Source organism: Pseudopipra pipra, chromosome 3 (genome assembly GCF_036250125.1).
Source record: "Pseudopipra pipra isolate bDixPip1 chromosome 3, bDixPip1.hap1, whole genome shotgun sequence".
NCBI classification, from domain to species: Eukaryota; Metazoa; Chordata; class Aves; order Passeriformes; family Pipridae; genus Pseudopipra; species Pseudopipra pipra.
In genome coordinates this window covers 115,132,357-115,156,167 of record NC_087551.1, presented here as the reverse complement: position 1 = coordinate 115,156,167, position 23,811 = coordinate 115,132,357, and the positions used below count along the sequence as shown (strand labels likewise).

At 45.6% G+C, this 23,811-nt stretch overlaps 1 protein-coding gene across 2 annotated transcripts in view; it reads right to left on the bottom strand.

Annotated features, from left to right (window-relative positions):
* Positions 1-23,584, bottom strand: part of INTS9 (integrator complex subunit 9) — a 62,415-nt gene extending 38,831 nt beyond the window's left edge. Inside the window, exons 1-8 of one of the 2 annotated variants that reach the window (XM_064651175.1) lie at positions 23,495-23,584; positions 18,816-18,943; positions 14,472-14,532; positions 12,214-12,276; positions 8,443-8,582; positions 6,710-6,796; positions 2,430-2,550; positions 628-762 (exon numbers count right to left, since the gene is read on the bottom strand). In XM_064651175.1, coding sequence (XP_064507245.1) covers positions 628-762; positions 2,430-2,550; positions 6,710-6,796; positions 8,443-8,582; positions 12,214-12,276; positions 14,472-14,532; positions 18,816-18,943; positions 23,495-23,503 — 744 coding nt within the window. In that variant the 5' untranslated portion in view covers positions 23,504-23,584. Of the gene's footprint in view, positions 1-627; positions 763-2,429; positions 2,551-6,709; positions 6,797-8,442; positions 8,583-12,213; positions 12,277-14,471; positions 14,533-18,815; positions 18,944-19,971; positions 19,992-23,494 lie in introns of those variants that run through there. The other variant, XM_064651176.1, reaches the window with a different exon arrangement.
* Positions 23,585-23,811: the final 227 nt, after the last annotated feature.

Here is a 23,811-nt window from a genome sequence, read left to right as displayed (position 1 = left end):
ACTTACTGATCATCAACCTGACACATCTGCTAAAATTATTTTTAAATACCTCCTCCTAATAATGCTTTTAACTATTTTGACAACTTCTGAAGCACATGGCCCTGCAAACTTCAAACCATTCTTTGCACTAAGAATTTATGGATCTGGAGAGAATTAATTTACTGGAAATTACATCTACAGCACTATAAAGACTTTGCCCTTAGCAGAGCAGGGTGGAAGAGTTGGCAGGCAGTTAGCCATCATTTCTCCCAAGGAAGGATGTTTCAGAAGTGATATAGAAGCAGTCTGTGAACTGTCTGTGAAGACTCGTTGGTGAAATATGGATTTAAAACAAATTCACTAATGCTCTACTGTTTAACTCTGTTGAAAATTTCCTGTTTAAAGAGAATTTCACTAAGTGAACATCAAATCACCAATAACACAGAATTTTAGTTATGTTTCCCTCATAACTACTGATACCTGTCACTTATCAGGGTGTGTCTTATCAATGCCCACTAAGCCCAGCCATTGATAACAGAATTACCTTAGGATGGCTTCTATCCTAAACCCATCTGGAATAAGCCCTTCTTTTATTTTTAGCAAAGACATTTCCTTCTAAAGAAGACTAACAGAAGTGAGGGGCTGTACCTGAGGGTGTGTTGTAAGTAGAGAAGATCCTGAAACATAGGAAACCTTCTCATAGTGCGACTGGATGATCCAGTTGGAACTTCCCAGAGCGTAGCCCGAGCTCAGGGGGGTGACCTGCACAGCACCAAACAGCTCCTGGAACACACAGCAAGACACATTCACTTGGGTGAGCCCCAAAACAGGTCATTTTATCATCAGTGATGTGAATTTTAAAAGCAGTTCTGCTACTCAAAGCCTTTATGAAGCTGAGAATCACTCGTGTCTAACAGGACACAAGCTCTGACAGGTGCTTTTCCTGAGGCAGGGCCTCCATGAAGTCTCTTTTCCATGTGAATCCTGTGACATCTAACTGAGCTCAAACTTAACCATACCTCAAAAGGAAGGAATCAGCCAGGGTCTTGGTTTTCTGCCTGCCTTTGCTGTATTAAAAAAGTTTGTAGGGGCTTTAAATCTTTGAAAACTCTCTTTTCCTTTAGCCAAATTAAACTGGTATTGGCCAGCAGGAGAGAAGGAAGGACAAGCACTTCTCCACTGACAAAAAACTCTGCTTGGGTTGCAAATTTTACTGGGGAAAACAAACTTAACCTCAAACTCACTCGCTTTTTAACTTTACTTCTTTTTAGATGCTGTCTACTGGTGATTTAGAAACACCACCCTGCAAACTCAATCCACATTTTAGTTTCAGCACGAGCAGCCTGACAGTTGTTTCCTTCCCAGGTGTCATTAGAAACCTGCACACAGCAATGTGTTACCCTTGTTTGGAGAGAGGAAAATCAGCCTCCACGAACAGCTCCCTAATGTGATCTGCTTTCTGGTTACTGAATAATGGAACAAGCACCCGATTCCTGCAATACTAATGATTTTTCTACCATCTCAAGACACATTTGGATGCCTTGGAGAACAAGGCAGGGCCTCCATCCCTCAGAGCGTGTAAACCAAGGCTCTAAAGTCTGGTTATAATTTTAGAAGTTAGCTTTGGGAGGAGATAAAATATGTTTGGTTTTTTTTTCCCATGGTAACTGTAAAAGAATGATTGGCTCAGATGCACAGAGGTAAAATTAGGAGGTGCATCCACACTGTGAGGGTGGTTGAAAATGAAGAGTAACAACCATGGATACTGAGGAGTCACAACTTACTTTAACCCATTTTTTTATTTCTTATGGCCCTGAGCAACAAAAACAGGTACCATGACCCACACAGGAGCAGGGATCATGGCCATGTGCTGCCTGCAAACCACAAGGGATCTGCAGACTATGGAATTGTTGGTTCAGTTCATTCTGGAAACTGCAGTGGATTATAGTCAACAACATTACAGACAATGAATGTTATCTGGGAGCTCTGGGAAGGGAGTTGCTGCAGTTCATGTTGAACCATTAGGTTTTGTTTACAATCCCTAATTTACAGCATGGAAGAAAGTGGAGGCTGAAGCACTCAAAAGACTCCCAGAAGTAACTCAGGAGGGGATGTGGCTTTACAGAGAGGATCCATCCATTCCCTGCATCCTCCCAGCTCTCAGTGGGCCGCCCATCAACTCCAAATTTGAAGGTACACCGCCTTAAAACTGGCCTCCCCAAGGAAGAGGAGAAACAAATGGATATTCCCTGATTTCACTGAACACAAACCCTTCCTGGGAGGCAGAGACTGTGGGACATTCCTTAAAATCCAGTCTTGCTTTCCTAGGCTACAGTAACTAGATCTTACACAGGAGCAGGAGGGGAAAGAGAAAAGGGAGGGCATTTCCAGGGAAAAGATGGGAGACAAGTTGTTGGTGCTGACCTGAGGACAGCTTTAGAGGTACTCACAATTTTCTGGGAATATCCCACGAGCTGGATCTTACTGAGGGCTGCATTCACTTCTGGCATGGTGTAGCACTTCCTCCACATGGACACCTCCACCGCGTCCTTCAGCGGCGCCGGCAGCAACCTGCACACACCAACACCTTCAGAATGTCCTGGTGGACATTTTACACACCTCTCTGTTCTCCAGATCTTAGATTTTACTCTTTTTGTTTTCAGTATGCCTGGTGCTTCTAAGTCAGGGCTCCTGTGGAGGAGCAGCCCATTCCACCCCACCCCAAGGACTGCTGTCCTTCAGCTCCTTGTTGCTGTTCTATCCAGCCTTTGCATCAAAGAAGGAGCTGTGACTGAGGTGTTATCACAACTCTTGTGGTGTTTTCATCACTGAAAAATGAGATGTCAACATGAAATGCACCACCAGCACTGGTAGAGATGACTGGGATCTTGGATCAGTGTCTATTTTGCACATCCTAATAAGCTGAAAACATATGAATAATCTAATACCCTAATAATCTGAGACAGTCCTGTGATTAAAATCAGGTACCAGCCCATGACCAGGGGTGGCCCTGCTCTGATTTTTGTCACTGGTCTCTTCCAAGAGGACGTGTTCCTGCAGCTCAGCTTCCCTGCCTTCCCCCCCCAGTGCACTGGCAAGGATACACGAGCTGACACTGCAGAGCTCTTTGAAATCCCCTACACGGAAGTATTTAAGATGTTTTACACCAAAGTAAAATCCATCCATTCTGCCCCTCACAGACATTGCAAGTGAGCTGGACAGCGTTGTCAAGGGAAGAAGTGAACTATAATGTCACAGGCTCTAAGAGGGATGGCTAACTCCTGGGAAATAAATCTTCCTTAGGAACACGGACTGAGGCAGGAAGCAGCACAGCTGCCAAATGCGTAAGAAGAATAGGATATTTTTTTTTTTTGTATATTAAACCAATGCTAAATCAAAGGCTAATTCAAACCAATTTCCAAAGATTTATGGAAATTGGTCAAGTTTCTTTGATCAATTTGTTTAAAGGAATTTAATTTATTGTTATATCTACTAGGTCAGTGAACCCCTCCATAATTTAAGATACTGAAGAAAGGATTAAGGGCAGCTCTTGCCAAGACCACTGCACAGGTCTGGAGCGATAACTGTAATTCCAGCACACGCTGGCTGAAAGCTCATTGTGCTTCAGGAAACAAACAAAGCCTTCAAGGTCTTTTTTGGGAAGTCAAGCAACAAAAGGCCAAACAATGTGGATAGTTGTCCACCACTGCACTGAAGCAAATTGCCTGTAAAAGCCTTTAACCCACCGTAAGAGGCATTTAGTGTTGGATGCTTTCAGGAGCTTCTCTTCTGGGAAGAGGAGAATATTTCTCCAGGTAATGGAGAAAGTGGGGAATTGTCCTTGTTGATAGAAGGAAGTTTCTATCAGCCTTGACTCTGTGGCTATGCTGTAAAAATACTCTGATCCCTGGCAGAGACCAGTGGCACCACTCTCCAGTGGTTTCATTTGGGTGAGTGGCACAGGACAAGGTGCTGGTCCCTCAGATGTGCCCCTGCTGCCATTCAGTCTGTCCCCCTTTAAAATCTCTAAAACCACTTTTAAAATCTGTACAGAGTTACTAGAGGATACTTTACAGCCTGGAGTAAATCTACTAAAATCATGGCAACACCCTGTTACGGATCACCTCCCAGCAACCAGATGTGTGTGGGCAGATGCTGGGACAGCCACAAGCAGGAGGGTACCATGAAGCAGCACCATCAAGGACACAAAATTTAGGCTTGAGAAACTCAGAGGTTTGGTTTTTTAACTGGGCATCTGCACAGAGACAGTCCCTCCTGGTCCATGCAAAGGGTGACATTTAAGATATGACATAAAAAAAGAGAATTGTTTGAAGGGAGAGAAGGATGCAGCAGCAAACTAGATCAGAACTTGTCTCCCATTCAGCCTCAGGAAACAGCCTGTTTCAGGTATTTTAGAGAAAGATATCAGAAAGCATCAAACAAGAAGTCAACAAAGTGCTTTTCATAAGGCAAACTTCCTCTTTGCCCCCTGAATCCCAATCAGTGTGAAAGATATCCTGGCTGACATCTACAGAGCTCATCTCAAATAAAACCCACTGGCAATAAAGCTGGCTAAGCTATTAGTTCAGATTGGATATGATAATGGAAAAATGTAAACCACTCTAATGAACTTATTATTACATTTTATACAGTGTTTGCATTTAAAATGCTCCAGTGCTTTATCTAATGGAGATGACAACACTTTGTGTTCTGTACTAACTGTTCAGAGTGGGACCAGCTGAACTGCAAAGCAGTAATGGGGATTGATCAGCCTGAGAAACTCAAGTTACACTCAGAAGTAATAAATATTCTGTTCTAGCAACAGCCTGAGTATTAAAAAACCCCAATTCCTCAAGGATCACATTTGCTTAACTAACGGATGTCAGCCCAACCCTGCCTGTGCCATCAGCCAGGTGCTGATTTGGGGAGCAGTGGAGGTTTGCTCACATGCTCTAATAATCAGTTCCATTCACTCCTGTCACCAGGAGCCTCAAAACACTTTGCAAACATTAATTAAGTCCCTGTGTGCCCTCTGAGGTGGGTGGGAGCTCTGTGTTACAGAAGCACAGGGAGGTGAAGAGGGGAACTCAGGGCAAAGGTGGAAAGGGAGTTCAGATTTGTCTCCAGACAACACTGGTTTGTGGCCTCATGGCAGAGTTTCTGATATACAAATTTATGTTACTAAATAGCTGTTTAGTACCTCCCTGGTACCCCTTCAGAACAGCTACATGATGGGACCCAGGAAGAACATTAATTTTGAGGTACTTCCTCAGAAATACGAGAGAGGAAAATGTATTTTAAGTACCACTTCAACAAAAAAAGACTGCAGCCTCCTCCAGCAGCTGGACCAGAACAAAGATTCCCTCTCTGTGCTTGCCTCTGGAATAGTCAGCAGCATGTGAAGTGCCAGGCAGCACTTTTCCTAAAATACGACCACCAGGCAAGTGACAGTCTCTGAGCCCCGAGATATATGAGCCTCCTTTAAACTGTGCATACAAAACATGCCACGGTGGGATGGGAATAACAGCTCCAGAACTCCCTCTTGGTGTGATGGGAATAACAGCTCCAGAACTCCCTCTTGGTGTGATGGGAATAACAGCTCCAGAACTCCCTCTCCACACACTGGGAGCTGTGGGGGAGTGTGATGGGAATAACTGCTCCAGAACTCCCTCTCCACACACCAGGAGCTGCAGGAGAGGGTCTGCTCAGGCCAGCAAAACTCCAAAATTATAAAGAAAACACACCACTATTCTGAGAATCCTGATAAACTTTACTTTGCTTTACATCCAAGTTCTACTTGCCTTCTTCAGAAGAGTGAGAGTGACAGTGCAAAGGCTGCTCCTAAGCTCAGCAGGGGAACACAATATACAGCTAAAAACATGGCAATTGGGAGTTTTAATTTCTTTGCTTTGTGGTACTGGAAAATATCAAGATGACTTTTACAACATAGGGAACTATTCAATCAAGTCACCTTAAAAATTAGTGGTAGAAAATGGGAGATCAATTAAAAATGCACAAAGCAGCCTTTAAAAATAACTTTCTAATCAACCAACCCTATCTTTAAAATGTGCTAAAAAGGAAAGTCTCTCCTTCAAAGAACATGTTGTGCACCTAAAATTGGTTTTATTTCCAAGGAAAGCATTATCTGCAATTAGTAAACTGTATGGATAATTTTTAGATTCCACAGGCTTTCAAAATGTTAGATGTAGAAGCCCTCAATTTTGAGCACCTTGTTTTGATGAACAGCTGGAATAATGGACATGGTGTTTCCAAATAACCTTTTTTATTCAGGTTTTGAAAGCCAAAAATCTCACTTCTGCTGTCCAGGTGTAAAAGAAGATGGTAAGAAAGGTAACACTGCTCTGTTACCTCCAACAGCTGTGTCTTGACTTTCTTAGTATTTCAGCGAACATGAACGTTAATATCATTTTAAATTTAAATTATTCCAATACAATATAATTAAGTTTAAATAGCCTGCTAATTTCAACAATTTTTTATGATGTTAATATAAAAATCTGCTGGTTTTATCCACCACCATGGAGCTAAACTAAATCAAGCCTGTGAGGTTGGAAGCCCAACAACGTGCGAATGAATTTAGAGAAAGAACCGACCCAAGTGAACCTTTTTCTTGGAAATCTCAAACGGTGGGAGCTGACCCATCATTCCAGTGAATCCTAAACTCTGGTTAGTGTTTTAGGACAGCCACCTTTCCCGGTGACTTGTTCCTTACCTCTGCACCTCCTTGTTCTTCCACATGGAGGCAGACTGAGCCTTTGGCACGCGTTCAATGGAGTTCACCAGTTCTTCCATGAGGAGTCTGAAAAGGTGATCAGGACTAAATTAGTACTGCAGCCTCTCACACAGGAGAGAGTTGAGAGCTTTGTCCCAAATCTTTCCAAAATACCCCACAAGCTGTTAACACTGTCAGGCAGTTTTAAAGAGGGATCTTCCCACAGAGCCATCGCAGCAATCACCCGACAACCAACACTATCCCTCTTTCTCCACAGAGAATTCCCAGTTCCACCTGCCTGGCTGGGACAGCACAGGATCTGGTTATGGGTTATTTGGAAAGGGCCAGATAATTCCTTCATTACTGACACAACCTGTCATATGGAATGAGACAAAATACACAAGGAAAGCTCATTTAGCTGGTGCCCATTTATCACCTGGAGAAGCCAAGCACATCCTCAGAGGGAACTCTCCTTCTCTACCAGGGCACATTTGAGACAGAGAAATATGTCAGGCATTAGAAATTCTCCCTGCAGATTTCACTGCATCTGTAGCTGTGTGCAGGCTTGAAGGGAGGAAGTCACAGATTTACCTGCAGAATGGCATTTGGAATTACTTGGGATGGGGAGAACCACAGCAGTACATTATCTTCAACTCTGGACCAACCCCAGAGCTCTATTTCTAGTTCATATTCATACAATTCCTTTCACCTACAAGGGCCTTCAGATTCTGTTTGTTTTCACACAATGGGGGAATTACTCTGGCATGGGAAGTTTGCACAGGACCTTGAACAGCCAAAGATTCCTGCTCTGAAGTGCTTACAGAGTAGTCCAGATACCAGGGTCTAAAGTGGGTTCTAATTACTGAACACAGCAGCTGCTCTTGCATGAGGGAGGCAGAGAGCACAAGGCCAGTCAGGCCTCGTCAAGGGACAAACCTGCAGGGTTTGGTGTTGACCTATTCAATCAATAAGACAATTTTGTAAGAATACACTGGCAAGTTTGGTGACTGTTATGGGTTTGACCACATTGTCAGGTCTTAGATTTTCTATTTCAGTCTCCTGTTGCTGCTGCTTTCCTCAGTGCTTCTCTCTGGAGTTCAGAGCTTATGTATCTCAACTGTTGTTTGAGGTGAAGTCTGCTTAAATTCCCTTCCATGGAGTGGAGGAAAGTGTGGTTATATGGAATCATAGAATCCTACAATGGTTTGGCTTGGAAGGGACCTTAAAGCTCATGAGTTCCAACCCCCTGCCATGGGCAGGGACACCTTCCACTAGATCAGGTTGCTCCAAGCCCCATCCAGTCTGGCCTTGGACACTTCCAGGGATGGGGCAGCCACAGCTTCTCTGGGCAACCTTTTCCAGTTTTCTTATTGAAAAGACTCCTTTTGTTTAAGGGGATCAGAGAGGAGCAGGAGAAATCCCTAATCCCTGGGGTTCAAAGTTGGCTGTATGGCAACTGCTGCTCCAGGTGTCTCAGCCCACTCCAGATCTACTGTCCCACATCAGCTGCCTGGATTCAACACCAAGCACCTGCTGCAAGTGTTGAAGATGGTTCCAGAGGTTGGGAAGCATTGAGTTAACACATTTGCAGCACTAAGGCCTTGGCTGGTGTTCAGCTCCTGCCTAAGAGCCTCTTGGGAACATGAGACACCCCTGCTCTCCCCATGTTGTCCTTTACACCTTCCCCTGAGCAGTGAAGAAAGAGGAGTGGAGAACATTAAGGGGCTCTTTACCTGCCAATTTGAACAGTGGGCTCGGTGGCATAGACTGTGCCAGTGAACCCTGTGTACTCTGTGATGTAGGGCAGTGCCATCATGCAGTGATAGTTGGAGATCAAGATCACATCCACTGTGGAGAGGTCAAGCAGTTCAGTCTGAAAGGAGAGCAGAGAGATAAGCAACATGTAACCCTTTCATGCAGTTTAAGCAATGGCAGAAAAACTTCTTATTCTGTTTTGGGTGGGTTTTATTAATTTATATAAAAAAAAGTCTGTCTTGTGCCATGCCTCAGCTGTGGCAAAGATTAATATTGCCTTCAAATTAACAAGATTTATTTAAAAGCCCCCTAAAAGGAAGCCATGTCCTGGGTTTGTCTGTGTTTCATACATGGAAATGGCTGCTGTTATGAGATCCATGGTGATCACCCTTTTATCAAAGAACTCATATGTGCACTTCCTCAGGGAGGAACAGACACCAAAACTTCTGCAGCACTGATTTAGCAGGGTGCCTCATATTTTTTTATGCAGCACATCCTACTGTACCCCAGGAGAGTGAGAGAGATGAATGAACACTGTATTTATTCCTACACTTAAAATAATTCTATTTCCCCCAAGTAAACTCTTGGCATCTTTATCATTCACATTTTCTACAGCAGGAGATGAAGCTCATTCATAAGCTACAACAAAACAGTTGGGTGGGTCCAATTTGTTTTGATGTGACAGTTTAGACAAGAGTTCTGAGAGCAACAGAAGATTTCACACATTGTTAAAAGAATTTTAATTAGAAATATTTACTGGTAATGCTATAACACAAACGGTGTCAAGTCAGGAATTTACAAGATGTATGACCTCTAACTCAGTTATTATAGAGCAGCTAATGGAATTCAACACTCATCAAGCACATATTATCTGATTACAAGGCTTGGTCCAGCAATTTGAATAAAAAAGGCAGGAAAGTAGGTCACTCTGCTTTTCAGAGGGCTGACACAGTGCTCTGGTGACAAGCTGCTTAACTCCTCTCTGAGCACTCATGGTTTCAGTCCATGATCACAGCTAATGTTGGAGCCACGATCTCCAAGCTGGGAACAGGAGGTGAAACCCCATCCTGGGATCCCTGACAGGGCACCTTTTATCTCACTGAGCTTCCAGGCAGAGACACACTCACTGTGTGGTATCAATGGATCCGCTGACGCCTTCTCCTGCCAAGGCCTGGTTCCTTCATGAACTGGTTTTCAGCTTGTCCAGAATCAAATTCTAGAGTGGTTTCAGTGGGAAGGGACCTTAAAACTCATCTTATTCCACCCCCTGTCATAGGCAGGAACATCTTCTGCTATCCCAGGTTGCTCCAAGCCCCATCCAACCTGGCCTTGGACACTTTCAGGGATGGGGCAGCCACAGCTTCTCTGGCCAACCTGTGCCAGGGCCTCACCACCCTCACAGGAAACAATTTTTTCCCAATATCCCATCTCTCCCTGCCCTCTGCCAGTGGGAAGCCATTCCCCCTTGTCCTGTCCCTCCAGGCCTCTGTCCCAAGTCCCTCTCCAGCTCTCCTGGAGCCCCTTTAGGCACTGGCAGGGGTTCTGAGGTCTCCCTGGAGTCTTCTCCTCTCCAGGCTGAGCCCCCCCAGCTCTCCCAGCCCTTCTCTCAGAGATGCTCCAGCCCTGAGCTGAACCCCAGCCCAGGTGAGCCCTCGGGAGGATACACACCACCACTTTCCAGCCTTCAGCATCCCACATCTCAGAAGCATTTACTGAAAGGATGAAAAGGGTGTCAAAACCAAAACAAAGTCAAATCTTCCCTGGGACTTGCGGCGATCTCACCGAAGTGCCTTTGAACTAAAGAGGTTTCAAAATGTTCCTTGAAATGTGAAGTGAAAGAGCAGAAGGTTGCCAAGCAAAGAGAGGGCTGCACCCTGCACTCTGACATGTGTGAGTGTACTCTGCTGCCCAGACAGCCTTTAGCACCTTGTGGCTGCTGGATTAGATCCAAATCTTGGCTTGCTTTGGCAATGGTGTTCCTGGAAGCGATACCGTGATTCTCCCACTGACTGCTTTTGCAGACAAGTTTCTTCAAAAGAAGTGGTGTGGAAGGAGACAAAGGGAAAGACAAAGCCTCTTTCACACAAGCTCCTTCTCATCCTGTGCTGCCAAACACCAGCAAGGTTCCCACCATGCTGATGCTTTCAGCTGGCCACGACACCCGAAACTCCTGCAGGCAGGTGAGCTCGAGGGGCGAGCTGGGTGTCACCAGCACATCTCTTCCTGGTGCTCACAGAGACTTGGCATCTGTTGGGAACTTTGGAAAACATCTGGGAGGCCAATTTTTCAAGTCCCTGCAACGGTGACAAGTGCAGCTGGTTGTTGGAACATGGACTGCCAGGAAGCAGCTCCATGCAGTGGTAACACAGGTAAAATGAAGCAGCGACTCCCCGTCTGTCCTATTTAGAGCTGCACATGTGGGTGTTTTCCAGTCCAAAAAAGTAACCAGAAAGCCTGGCTGAAGCATCCTAAACCCCAGCAGATTATCCTTCCTGCACATGGTCTCAATTCCAAAGGGAATCCAGCACATAAAACTCTATCCTTCCCCAGATCTGAGCCACAATGGCATCTTCTACACATACAGATGCTTCCCATATTCCTTCCATAGCACAGTAACCAAAGAGATCAGAAGCACCCTGTACTATTAGGGTTTTGGGTTGGGGTTTTTTTTTGTGTGATTGGATTATAACCATTCCAGGTGGGATGGAATGGTTATAATCTGTTGGAATCACTTGCAAAAGCCAGTACCAGAGCTGCAAACTTGCTTGGAAGAATTAAGGTGACAAGAGTCAGGAGCTGCCAGAGGTGAGTTACATGGGATCCACAGACAGAAACAGTATTGCCAGAGCCCCAGCAAGCTGACAACAACCTTCCAGGATTGTTTTGTGCCTCCTGCCAACAAGGTCAGGCAGAAGGGGAAAAAAAAAAATCACTGCCCAAAAGCAATTGTCTGTCTTTGAATGACAGAGAAAACATCCCAACATGAAATGAAAGAACTGATGTTATCACAGTCTGAACACAGTGAGGGAAGAGGATACTATTCCCAGACCATTCCCCATCATTCACCTCCATCTCTCTCTGCTCAGCTTTTGACTCCTACATAGAGCATTACCCTGATCAGTCAGGTGACCTGGGGCAATCCAAACATCTTCAACAGTCTTGCTTTCTTTTTTTTCTTTTAAATCCATGAATTCTTGGAAAAACCAGCTTGAGAAGCAGCCACGGCAGTGGATCTGAAGGCAGAGTTCTTCCCTCAAAGAGGCAGAGATGGGCAGCAAAGAAGGCAGCAAAAGTTTTTAACCTAAATGTGCTGCTGGCAGAAATGCAGCCCAGAAGAATCCAAACCTGGCTTAACCACACATTTAGCTCCCCAGAGAGCTCCACTGGGCAGGTCCTGAATCCATGGTTAGAGACAAACAGCATTCCTTGTCTTCATTCCCTGCCCTTATCTGGATCAGCACATGTATCCTGTCATATTCCAGCCCAGCTCAGTCAGATTGTCTTTGGAAGGCCCATAAAAAGGGACAGTTAAGTCTTATTCTTGTGTGAGATATAGATCTGCTCAAGGAAACCTTCCACACCTCCCAAAACCTCTGTTGAAAAGGGCTGTTTCCATCCTTTCCCCAGTTTTAGCAGTGTTATTTACTGAGCAGCAATTAAATAGCAATAATCTGGTAATAATAATAATAATTTAGCAATTTTCTCCCACATGATTGAACAGAGCCAGATTTTCAGCAAAATAAACTCACCTCTGGCAAGCAGAACTCAGGCACCGAGTCCACAAACACGTGGCCAGAGCACTCCTTGAGCTCCTGTAAAAACCACACCAACAGAGAAGACACAAAAATACAACCCAATGTTACTCCAGTGCAGCACATTTTGCACTTTCCAAACAGGTAATTTCCAGCCTGTCATTACATCATGTTTATGCCCCTTCTAGACACAATTTGGGGTAAGGCAGATCTGCTGAAATTGCTTTCATGCCAGATGAGGCTGCTTGGTGTCTGAAGGGATGAGATCCTTGTTGGGAGAACAGAAGGAGCACTTTGGTAGGTCAGGAAGGAGCCCTGGGAATCACTGGTGGGTGGTTTGGAAGGCAAGTTTGCAATTTAGTTTTGGTTCCAAACAACATCCAACCTCTTCTGTCTTATTAGGACCAGAATGCAATTTTTAGCCCCTTTCTCAGAGTATTTGATGAAGCAACTTTTGGGGATCTATGCTCCACATGGAACTTTTTATTAGATTTAGCTTCACTGGATCTCTAGTCCTCGATTTTCTTCCTCTTTTTCCAAGGCTGACATCAAAAATCTCTGTCACATAAAAAGTCAGGGCTATGTGTGGAACAAAAATATTCCCAACTCCACTCCTAACACACCTCACAGGGCATCTCCCACCCACTCTCCTCTCCTGGATGCTTCCCTTGTCCCACATTGAGGGGTCTCAGCCAGAGTCAGACTGACAGAATTAAAGATTGAATCCAATTGTTAATAATTACAGTGCACCTGCCAACCCCTAACAAATGAGCAATTACAGCTCGTGGCAGAAGTCTCCCACCCTCATCTCCAGGGAGTTCAAAATGATTAAAAGGAGATCTCAGCACATTTCAGTGCCTCTCCAGGACTGAAGTTTTATAACTGTCACTGGGACAGGAATGTCCACCCCACATGATGAAACCCCCCCCTTTGACTCCTTCCCTTGCCTTTTTCCAGCAGGGGTCACAGAATTTCCCATTCCAGGCAGTCAAGGTGAAGGGAAGAGATGCTGCATTTGAATTTCTAACACATGATTTCCATTGGCACTGGGTGAGTTTGGAGGTTTCTCTCGAGCACATAAACCAGCAGCAGCACCCCAGAAATGGAAATACATCCCATCTAAAACTATACTGACAGTGAGTCCATTCTTTGGGGGCTCTGAGACCCAGGCTGGGGTGCAGGAGAAACATATTCCAGGGAATTCAAACTGAGCAACTCCCTTCCTTGTCCCTGAGCCTTTGCAGCCTGTGACTGCCAGAGAACAAGTGCTCTGAATAGAGCTGGTACTATTTTACCAGCACAAATGCTGCCTGTACAGTTTCTTTTGTCTCCAATGAGAAGAAAAATCAGGTCTTTAATCTATGATCTTCAGCTCCCTTGCCTGTAAAAATCAGATCAATCCATTTTGTCCACCTCAAAGTCCCCTACATAACCAACTATTATCAGTGTTTCCTTTAATGTTCACATAGTCAGAGAACAGTCTATTAAAACACTATTTTCTCCACTGGTACCTATTGCTGCCCACATCTGAAATGTACCTGCCTATTTTACTAACTTCTGACATATTTTTCTGTTCATTGTTCCCCCGTGGCAGATCAAGCTGGAGGCTGCAGTGCCAAGTTTTGGTTGAAGCCCCAGATAAATTCTGCCTACAAAACTGATGTAATGAAAAGAAGAGGGAAAAAAAAAAGAGAAATTCTGCGTCTCTCATGTAGCTGAGGAAGTTCTGTGTCTTAGAATTAGGAGGCTGGAGATAAAATCCTCCCTGCTATGTCCAGCAGCAGAACACATGTTGACTTCAGAGGCCAAAGACAAGCTTTTCCTCTCTGAGGGACCTCCCATAGGCAAACCATTCACTCTCTCAGAGTCCTCCTGCCTCAAAAAAGGTACAGTACCAACCTCATTTATAAGCATACTCTGAAGCTTCAGTGTCAGAAAAGTGAGACTGGGGAATAAAAGGCACTCTAAGAAGGCAAGGCACTATTATTTATGGAGCTCCATGAAATACAAAAATATTCATACTGATGACTTCTGCATTTTAAAGAGGATTTTTTATAATCTAGGCTACCTCTGAAGACTGAGAGCCTGGAGTAGCTATTAGCATTTTGTTTCAAACCCTTCTGCTCTACAAGGACACTCTGGCTGGTAAAGGTACACACAGAAACCTTTGGGATGAGTCAGTGTGGAATATTGTTCCTGCTCCTAACCTGTCAGGGAGCTTTTGGCCTGGCAAGAAAATTCCAGAAGTACAGTACCTTGTCCAGAAAAGTGCTTCCATCTTTCAAAACCCAACCAGGAAGTTTGGACAGCCTGGGGCTGTGGAAAAAAAAAAAAAAGAAGAGAAATTATTGGAATATGAACTGGCTCATGATCAGTGGCCAAGCACAGACCTTCTGTTTGGTGTCACACAGGCAGAGAACAGCATTCCTGTCTCAGGGAAGTAACAGTCTCAATAAAACAGACAGGTAGTTTCACTGTGGGTAAGTGTTCACCAAAATGACTTTTACAAATCATGATTATGACACTTCCAAGTAAAAAGAATAAGAGGATGGGGCCTGCAGGGAGTTTGTAGTCATTTATGAGGAGAATTTCAAAAAGGCTCAGTGCTGCTCAGTTGCCCTGTGGTAAAACTGGATGAATAAACAGAAGTTGGGGCAGCAACAAACTCTGGGCTTGAAACAACACAAAAGCACCATAAAACTGCTCTGGGACAGAGGACAACAGACAAATATTCCCATTAGCCATGGCAGGGGAAGACTGATGCTCTGGACAAAGTGTTTGTAGTCACAGGTTGGGATTTTAGATCACATAAAACACGGTTTCCTGCTTGGTTCTCACCCTGAGCAGCCACACCAACAGCTGCACAGAGCATTCACCTCTGCTGAAGGACAAAGGGGCAAGGAGGCTTTGCTGGGAAGTGCATGTTCTAAGCAACAGCAGAGACCCTTTTTTTAATAGTTTCAAATGCTAATAAAGAAATTTCAAGGTGGACATTGCAAGCCTGAGTTTACAGCAGTACTTGCTGCAGCATTTCTTGCTGCCTTAACTGAGAGACTTATTCCACACTTCACTAACATTTGATTTTTGTGGGAGCCTCCAACTTAGCTCTAAAACCACTGTGTGCCCAGACTCAAGCACATCTACAGAAATCCAAAAAAAGTGGAGGTAACAAGAGAACTGAACCCACCTGGAAAAAAGCCCTGCAACAACCTCAGATCTGGAACCTGGTTGCAATGAAATCTGGAAGTGCTGGGCACTAAGTTCTACAGACAAACATGTTTATAGCCTACAAGGGCTTTCAAATTAAACATCTTGAAAATAGGAAGTGATTCGAGGGCTCAGAGGAATGTTGTGTTCAGATTAATGTGGATATGAAAGAACAAATTCTAACTGACACCCCAGAAAGTCCCAAGGAAGGAAAAAGAGGAAATCCAAGACTCAAGCAGTGAAGACAGAAGGTAAGAGGGGAGAGTAGAAGGATCTGTCGTGGAAAAGCTGTGCCAGAGAAGTGTGTCCCATTTTGAGGATTAAGTCTGAAGAAGTCTGATGATAGAAAAGATGAAGTGGCTGAATGTACTCCACACCAACACGTTCAAAAGCACAATTTAGGAGCAGTAATTTGGAGATTGAGGAGGCTGAGGATAATTGGTGCAGTGAGACTAAAAGAGCTATGGAAAAAGCAAGGAAAAAGCAGGAACAAACCACTCTGGTATGCAACAGCTTTGACAGATACAGGAGGAGAGGACAGAAAACTTGGCTGGAAGGGACATCTGGAGGTCTGCAGTCCAATGTCTCGATGACTAGGTCAGGTCAGTCTGGCTTTGTCCAGCTGTCCCTTGCAAATCCCTGGATCTTTCTGTGGGATCACCAGCACGAGGCAGAGCAGAATAAACCTTCCCTGATATTCTTGCCCTCATAATTTAGCCTCGTGTGAGTTTTGCTTTATTCACAGCGAAAGAGCAACTATTGACTGGTACTAAACTGGCATCCACTGAGGAGGGTAAGGCCTTGTCAGGGGAGGCAAAATCAGCAGCTGGATCTTGTGTGTGGCTGGAAGTGGAATGAGCAACACAGGACAGAAAGGACTCTTTACCTTGAAGCCAAGAAGCAACACAGCTCCTGCTGCCACAGTTTTGACATTGTAATAGAGTGATTGATTAATCCAAAATAGCTGGAACTGTCCCATAAATAATGTGAGCAAGTGTGTCATGGCTAGACAGGAAAGGTTAAGAGCTTCCCACATGTTCATTTTACCGCTTTGCATTTGACTTTGGCGCAGGGGAGAAAATTCCCGTTGACAAACCTCCTTTGAAGTACAACGAGAGGGCACAAAGGGTTTGGCAACTGCAGGTGCCCTGCACGTGCTCCAGGGGCTGGAGGGAACAAGGACTGCCACTGCCAGGGCAAGGGGGAAGCTAAGTACCTTTGGATGGGCTTTTTTTTTGGAGAGCAAAGAACTCTAAAAAATGCCACAAACACTGCAGCACTTTCCTCTCTTAGAGATTAAAGCACAGGCTCTCAAAATGTTTGCTCAAGGAGGGTCCCCTGCCAGGTGTGACACAGGACTGAGCTGCATAGCAAAGATCCTCTGTAATGTCATTCCTTAGTGCTCCACAGAGGTAAAAATTAGGGCTCACACTTGCAGAGCCCAAGCAGTTCCTGGGTCATTCTTTGGGGATCTCTGGATTAGAGGCAGCAGAGAGAAGTGTGGTTCCTCTCTGATGAAGATTTCACATGGGTCTGTCTCAGATTAGCACACCTGGTTCTGAGAGGACACAGCTCAGATCTGACTGACCTGTGCTAAAATTCCTCAGGCAGCCAGTCTCTCCTGTCATCTCTCACCTGGCAACTGATTGCAATGTCACCCCTCTGTCACCTGCCCATGTCGTGTTGATAATGCACATTTGAATTTCAGAGGTATTTAGACACAGACACCTGATCTACGAAGGTACAACTCCGAGCACTGCAGAGAGATAAGGGCTTTCCAGTGGCAGCCACATTCCTCCTCGAGTTTCTAACTCATTTCCACCCACTCTCTGCAGGACACCTGGTTTGTAGAGCACTGGAGAGATCAATTACTCGCCCAAGTCCATGTGCTCAGGCCAATCCCTGCTGGAAGGGCTGTTCAATCACCTCACCGACAAGATTGATTGGATTTAAATCCAACTGTTTGCTCCGATTCCACTGGGCCATCAGGGGTCAAATCTGACATCCTTTCTTATTGAGTTTGAGTCATTTCAGTGCCGACATTCTGGAGGTACTGGGGGAATTCCAGGTTGTGACCTGCAATTTGGCTGTTCATTCCCAGGGTCTGCTATCAGCAGACAGAGCTGGCATATCCCAGGGAGTGCTGATTCGAAAGAACCTCTTAAGCCTTTGTTCAATCACCTCATTTTGCTACTTGTTCCTCTCTCCACTCCCTTTTTATTTAGGGAGGGGGTGGGGTGGTGGGTGAAAGCTAATGCAAGGCAATTCTGCCTGTACCTGGACTTCCCAAATTTTCTGGATCCCTTCAAACTCTACTTCTGCCCCAGCAGCAGATGTTGCAGCCAACAACTGCATTATGGAATGGGACAAAAAAATCAACTATCACACTGATCCCTCTTAAGGCATCTGTTGCCTCTCTACAGCAGATCCTGAACTCCACGTTCTTGCAGAACAATGCAGACATTGTCTATTCTTTTCCTCTCCTCTCTGAAAAATAACAAATCATAGGAAGTGCTGGACAAACTGCTTTAACCTCATTAGGTCACTTAGGAAACTCCCTTTCCCAATCATATTTCCCCCCCTCCATCAAGCCTCCTCTGAACCCAGAACGTTCCTCACTTGTTTCCTCGTGGATCAAAGTTACTGAATGGCTTTTGAGAAAACTCCCACTGCTTCCCATCACTAAGAGTTACTCATTCCCACCTTTTCAGCTGTTAATTTTTGCCATTGATTCCATTTACTCAAGACATAAGTCATCCTAGCTGAATATCCAAATTAATCTAAAAACCTGGGGAAATACAACTTTGTAGTAGGGCATGGAAGGAGTCTTGATCTCAGGATTGTCTTCTAGACTCCTTCTCCCTGCTGTTCCAACCCTGTGCCCAGCTGCACTGCCCTTTTATTTATTTCATTTTTAAAAGGGAACAATTATGCCAAGGAGGCAACTAACAAGGACTGCTAAGTGCTATTTGCCTTTGCATTAGTCTGTGCTCCAAGAAAAGCCTGAGAAGATGGTGGTTGAACAGAACTGGGCTCCACACACTCCATCTCTGTTACCCATTTATCTCATCTTGCATGAAGAAGCCAGAAAGATGACAGATATGTGACCTCACTTGTGCTGAGCAGTTGCAGCAATACTTTACTGAAGCTTAGAATAAATTATCTAGAAAAACCAATCAATAAATCCATAAAATGTCTTCCGTCTACCGAGCCAAAGGACGTTATTTTGATAAAGAGAATTTTTAAGTGAACAAAGTCTATTTATGATATCAGATGATGCTGTTCATTTGTACCCATCTCCTCCCTCCTTCCAAAACCCCATTTCAGGCAGAGCACTCCAACTGCAACCCAAGAAGACACAGCCTTAAGTGCTGACAGGCCACAGGACTCACCTCTGGACCAGAGGCAACGGCAGGAAGTTGAGGGTGGACGTCATGTCCAGCCCACAGTCCAGCATGATGGTGGTGGATTTGAACTTGAGCACGTTGCATGGCAAGGTGGGATGTCCTGACAGGCAGTACTGAAAAAGAATGAGGAGTTAGTCCTGACCTTTATCAGCATGACCTTCTTCCCCTCTGTCTGGGCACTGGGGAAGACACACCTCAAATCCTGGGTCCAGCTCTGGGCCCCTCACTGCAAGGAAGACATGGAGGGGCTGGAGTGTGTCCAGGAAAGGGAACGGAGCTGGGGAAGGGGCTGGAGCAGCAGGAGCTGCTGAAGGAGCTGAGGGGGCTCAGTCTGGAGAAAAGAGGGATCAGGGGGGACCTTCTGGCTCTCTGCAACTCCCTGACAGGAGGGGGGAGCTGGGGGGGGTGGTCGGGCTCTGCTCCCAGGGAACAAGGGACAGAACAAGGGGAAACGGCCTCAAGCTGTGCCAGGGGAGGGTCAGGTTGGACATCAGGAGCAATTTCTTCATGGAAAGGCTGGTCAGACATTGGAAAGGGGCTGCCCAGGGAGGTGGTGGAGTCCCCATCCCGGGAGGGGTCCAAGGAATGACTGGACGTGGCACTCAGTGCTCTGGGCTGGGGGACAAGGTGGGGACGGGTCACAAGTTGGACTCGATGATCCTGGAGGCCTTTTCCAACCTCAGTGATTCTGTGAACAGAGTGAACACCACTCCCCCAAACGTCTTTTCCCCCTTGTTCTTACACAGTTTCATACACACCAGAACAAAATCCCACTTCCCATGAATCCATCTCACAGAGTGAGTGCTCCCTGAGATTTCCCCATGGGTATCAAAGGGGCACATTTTCTTCAGGCAGGTTTTCTGATCCCAAGGGTTGAGCGGATGGCAAAGCTCCCCTCTCTGATTTAGGACACATGTGGAATCTCTTTTTTTCTAGCAATCACCTATTTTCCCCCCAAATCCCAGGAAATCAGTTTCTTCAAAATTCAGTCCTCCTGGCAAAACCTGGCTAGAAAATCTGAAAACTGCTCGGAGTGCACAGGCAGGGAGAGAATCCCTGCAGGAACACAAGGTTTTTTTCTGTAAGAAACCTGCCTAAAAACAACCAGCACAGGTGCAGCAGCTCTGGGGCAAGTTCTCACCTGCTTTTTGTCTTGCTAAGCACAAACAGGAAGCAGAAGGGACTGGACAACCCCACCTGAATGGAAGGGTTTGTGTAGCCAAATCCCAAAGGCTTTGGAAGCTTAATGAGCCGGTGAGCAGGTTATGTAGGGGGCACTTGAGCATCATTGAGATGCAGCCACCTCCTGTCTGGAGTGACAAACATTTAACGAGGCCCAGGAGCTCTGAATAAGAAGAGAACAGAAAGGTCGGCTTTAAAATGCGGGATTAGAAACCGAAAGGTCTGAGCAGAGCGCGGCCGCCCCTGCGGGAGGGTTTCTCTGCTTGGAGGAGGGAATTTTCACCTGGAATCTCCCAGGTCTGGCCGTCTGGCAGCTCAGCCACAGCTCAGGCAGTCAAACTTTAGCTTTTAAATTCAAGTTTTGGTCAATTAAGATGAAAAATACCACTTGTTTGGCCATGTAAGTGCACTACAAACAGACTCAGTCTTTTCCTAAGTCATTTATCCCACAGGCTTGTGTTCTGTACTTCCCTCTATACCAACTGGAAAGAAGGGAGATTAATCATTTCATTTTGTACCTCTGCTCACAATAACCCAGGACTGCAACTGTCTGGATTAACAGCTCCCGAGGAGCCTATTTACATACATTCCACAAAAACCTGCTTTAAATGATATTTAAATATTAAAAAGCTAAGTCCCATATATTAAATTTCAAATATCACAAAGATTTTCCCTTTAAATTCACAAAGCCTTAATTATTAAGGAGCTACATCACATTTTGCCTTTCTTTCAGCAAAGTTTAAAAATAACAAGCTGGTGAAGGAGTGAGGATACAAGGAAGGAATTCAGTTGGTTTAGTCACAAATGTAATATGCTCCTGTGAAATTAAGTTCTCACCAGAGCAGAACTTTGACAACTGAAGCTCTAAATCCAAGTAAATAGAAAGAAATGAAGGGAAAAATAAGGTCTATTTTTGTAGCTTTTAAACTATTGGTAATTAAAAAAGGCAATGAAATATCACCTCTTTTATCAGCAAAACATTTTCTTGCCTTTTTTAAAAAATCATGAGTAGGTTCACAACCCTGACACCTACGAGCTAACTGGGAAATCTCCCTTTTTTCTTCTTTACAAGCAGCTAAAATCATCTCAATCTGTGGCTGTCACGCTGTGGTAAATGGATTCCTGGGAATCAATGGACTCTTCCCACCAGCTTCAAGCAAACTGACAGAAAAATAAAAAAGCAATTCATATTTTCTATCCAGCTGTTTGCACAGCTGACATTTCTGGGCCTGCACCTCTGTTAGAATTTTAGATTAGGAATCCAAGAATTGGAGTGTTTGCACTCTGTATGTCCCTATACACACTATAAATGTGGTTATTTCCACTCAGTTTACACTTGTTACTGTTTAAAACAGATCCAGAGATCCCAGTCGTGTTCCTGACTGGATTCAAATCCAAGCTCTTTTTGCTCCAGGAGTTGTGTGTTTCCAGCTTTATTCCCTTACAGCTAAAGGCTGGGGCAGCCAACACATAAATGCCTCATCTCCTAACTAAAAAAAGTCATGCAAAAAAAGACACAAACCACGCAAAACATGCCCAGCTCAGCTCAGAACTTTCCCGGCAGGGTTTGTAAATTGGATGGAAGTTTGACAGTGGGGCACAAGGAGCACAAATTGAGGGGTTAATTCCAGAGGCTCAGGCCCTTGGAGGGGCAGGTCCTCCCCAGAAATCTGGTTCCCACAGAGCATCCCTGGGGATCTCCTGGAGGGCAGAGGGACAGAGCAGAGAGATGATGGCTCACACATCTCCAAAACATTCCAAACTGTGCAGGTTAAAGCCAGGGCTCTGAATTCCAGCTGAAGGCAACAAATCCTGCAGTGCATTCCTCCAGTATTAGTGTCACGTGCCAGCTTAAAATCCGGGAGGAAATCAGGAACTGGAATTGCCCAAGCCAAAGCACGTTGGAATTTCTGGGAGTCTGACACTTTCACTGGATTCTGAATCAGGTCTGGAGTCACAAAAATCCCATGATGGTTTGGGTTGGAAGGGACCTTAAAGATCCTCTTGTTCCAGCCATGGACAGAGAATATTCCAGTAATCCATCACCTCTACCCTGATATTCCAAATTCAACCCAAATCTATGAGAAAAGAGGATGAAGACATCTATTCCTCCTCACACAATCCCGAGATTCAGACACATCTCTGGAAAAATATAAGGTGAAGAATCTGATCTTATAATTCCCAGCCCCTAAACTGATATACAGGTCTAAAAATGCTCCAGTGCAGACTCCAGACAAGGCTGTAATTCCCTTCCCAACCCCTTCCCTCTCTCTGCCCTGATGTAAGACTCTAAATGTTAAAAGAACTCTGCATTTCCACTATGGTTTTTATTTAAAGATTTCCCACTTTGCTTTTTCCCACTGAATTATATCAGACTCTACAATCACATCCAGAGGTGTTTGGTTTTGCAGTGTTTGTGATATTCACCCATATCTTTATCCCACAGGTAAGATTATGCAGGATCAAGCTCTTTGCCCACCTGCCCATGGAATTAATTGTACACATTTCCACAGACAGTGATTTCCTGGAAGTCTCAAAACAGCCCAGAATCCAAGTTCACTTCTACGAGGCTTTGTCAAAACACACTGTGCAGCCTCGAAACCAAGAGACAATTTTTTACATTGAATAACGGTGTAATTTCAGGTTAAATAAATCAAGTGTTATCGTATTTTGAAACCTGCTAGGATTTTCACCTCCAGACCAAGAATTGCAGCACATTATGTGAAAGAGAAATTCCTCCTGGAAAATAAAGTGGTGCCTGAATCCAAGGTCTGTAGGAAGATTAAACAGTTAAAGAGGGAAATCTCGAGATACACCAATAACACGGGTAATGTATTTTCTGACAGAAGACTGCAATATCAGAACCAAAATCCTTGTCAGGAGCAAAGTGCACCCCTGGCAAAGCAGTTCCAGGCTGATTTTTTTTTTTTATTACCTACTACCTGTACTATCACAGCGCCGATGGAAAACGACTTTATTAAGAACCACGAGGTTTTATTCCCGTGGCTGGCGGAGCCCAGCACAAGCCACACGTGGAAAGCTCCACGCCAGGCTCGTGTTTAAGGGCAGGAAGGCTGACAAACACCTTCTCCTCCTCCTGAATCCCACTGATATTTGATTCTATCCAACATCCTCGTCCCTCAGCTCCCTCCCCGCTTCCTCAACATCCCCCAGCTTCAGGATCGCCTCTCCCTCCCTCAGCCTCTCCCCTCCCCTCAGGATCATATCCCTCCTTCCTCAGCCTCTCCCCTCCCCTCAGGATCACCCCCTCCTCACCTCAGCCTCTCCCTTCCCCTCAGTATCGCGCCCCCCCCCCCCCCCCCCCCCCCCTCAGGGCCGCCTCCCCCCGGGCCTCAGTTTCCCCTCACGCCCGGCGGGGTTGAGGCTGCGCAGCCCAGAGGTGACCTCGGTTCCCCCCTCGCCGCTGGGGGAAGGCCGAGCCCCCCTCCCTGCCCTCGCTGCCCCCCGCTCCAGGCACTCACCAGCTTCATCGCGTCCCCCGGTTCTATTTACCGGGACAATCCTGCCCCCCCCTTCCTGCCCGCCCTGCCGCGCCCCGCGGCATCATGGGAGTCGTAGTCCCGCCGCCCTCCTCGCCCTGCATAACGTCATGGCCTCACCCCGAGGCACGCCGGGAGTTGTAGTCCGCCCCGCGCTCAGCCCCGCCGCCCCATTGGCGCTCCGCGCGCCCGCGGCACGCTGGGAGTTGTAGTCCCGGCGCCGCGGGTCTCCCCGTCACCCTGGGGAGGGGGGAACTACAAGTCCCAGGGTCTCACAGCTGCAGCAGGTGGGGGCTCGG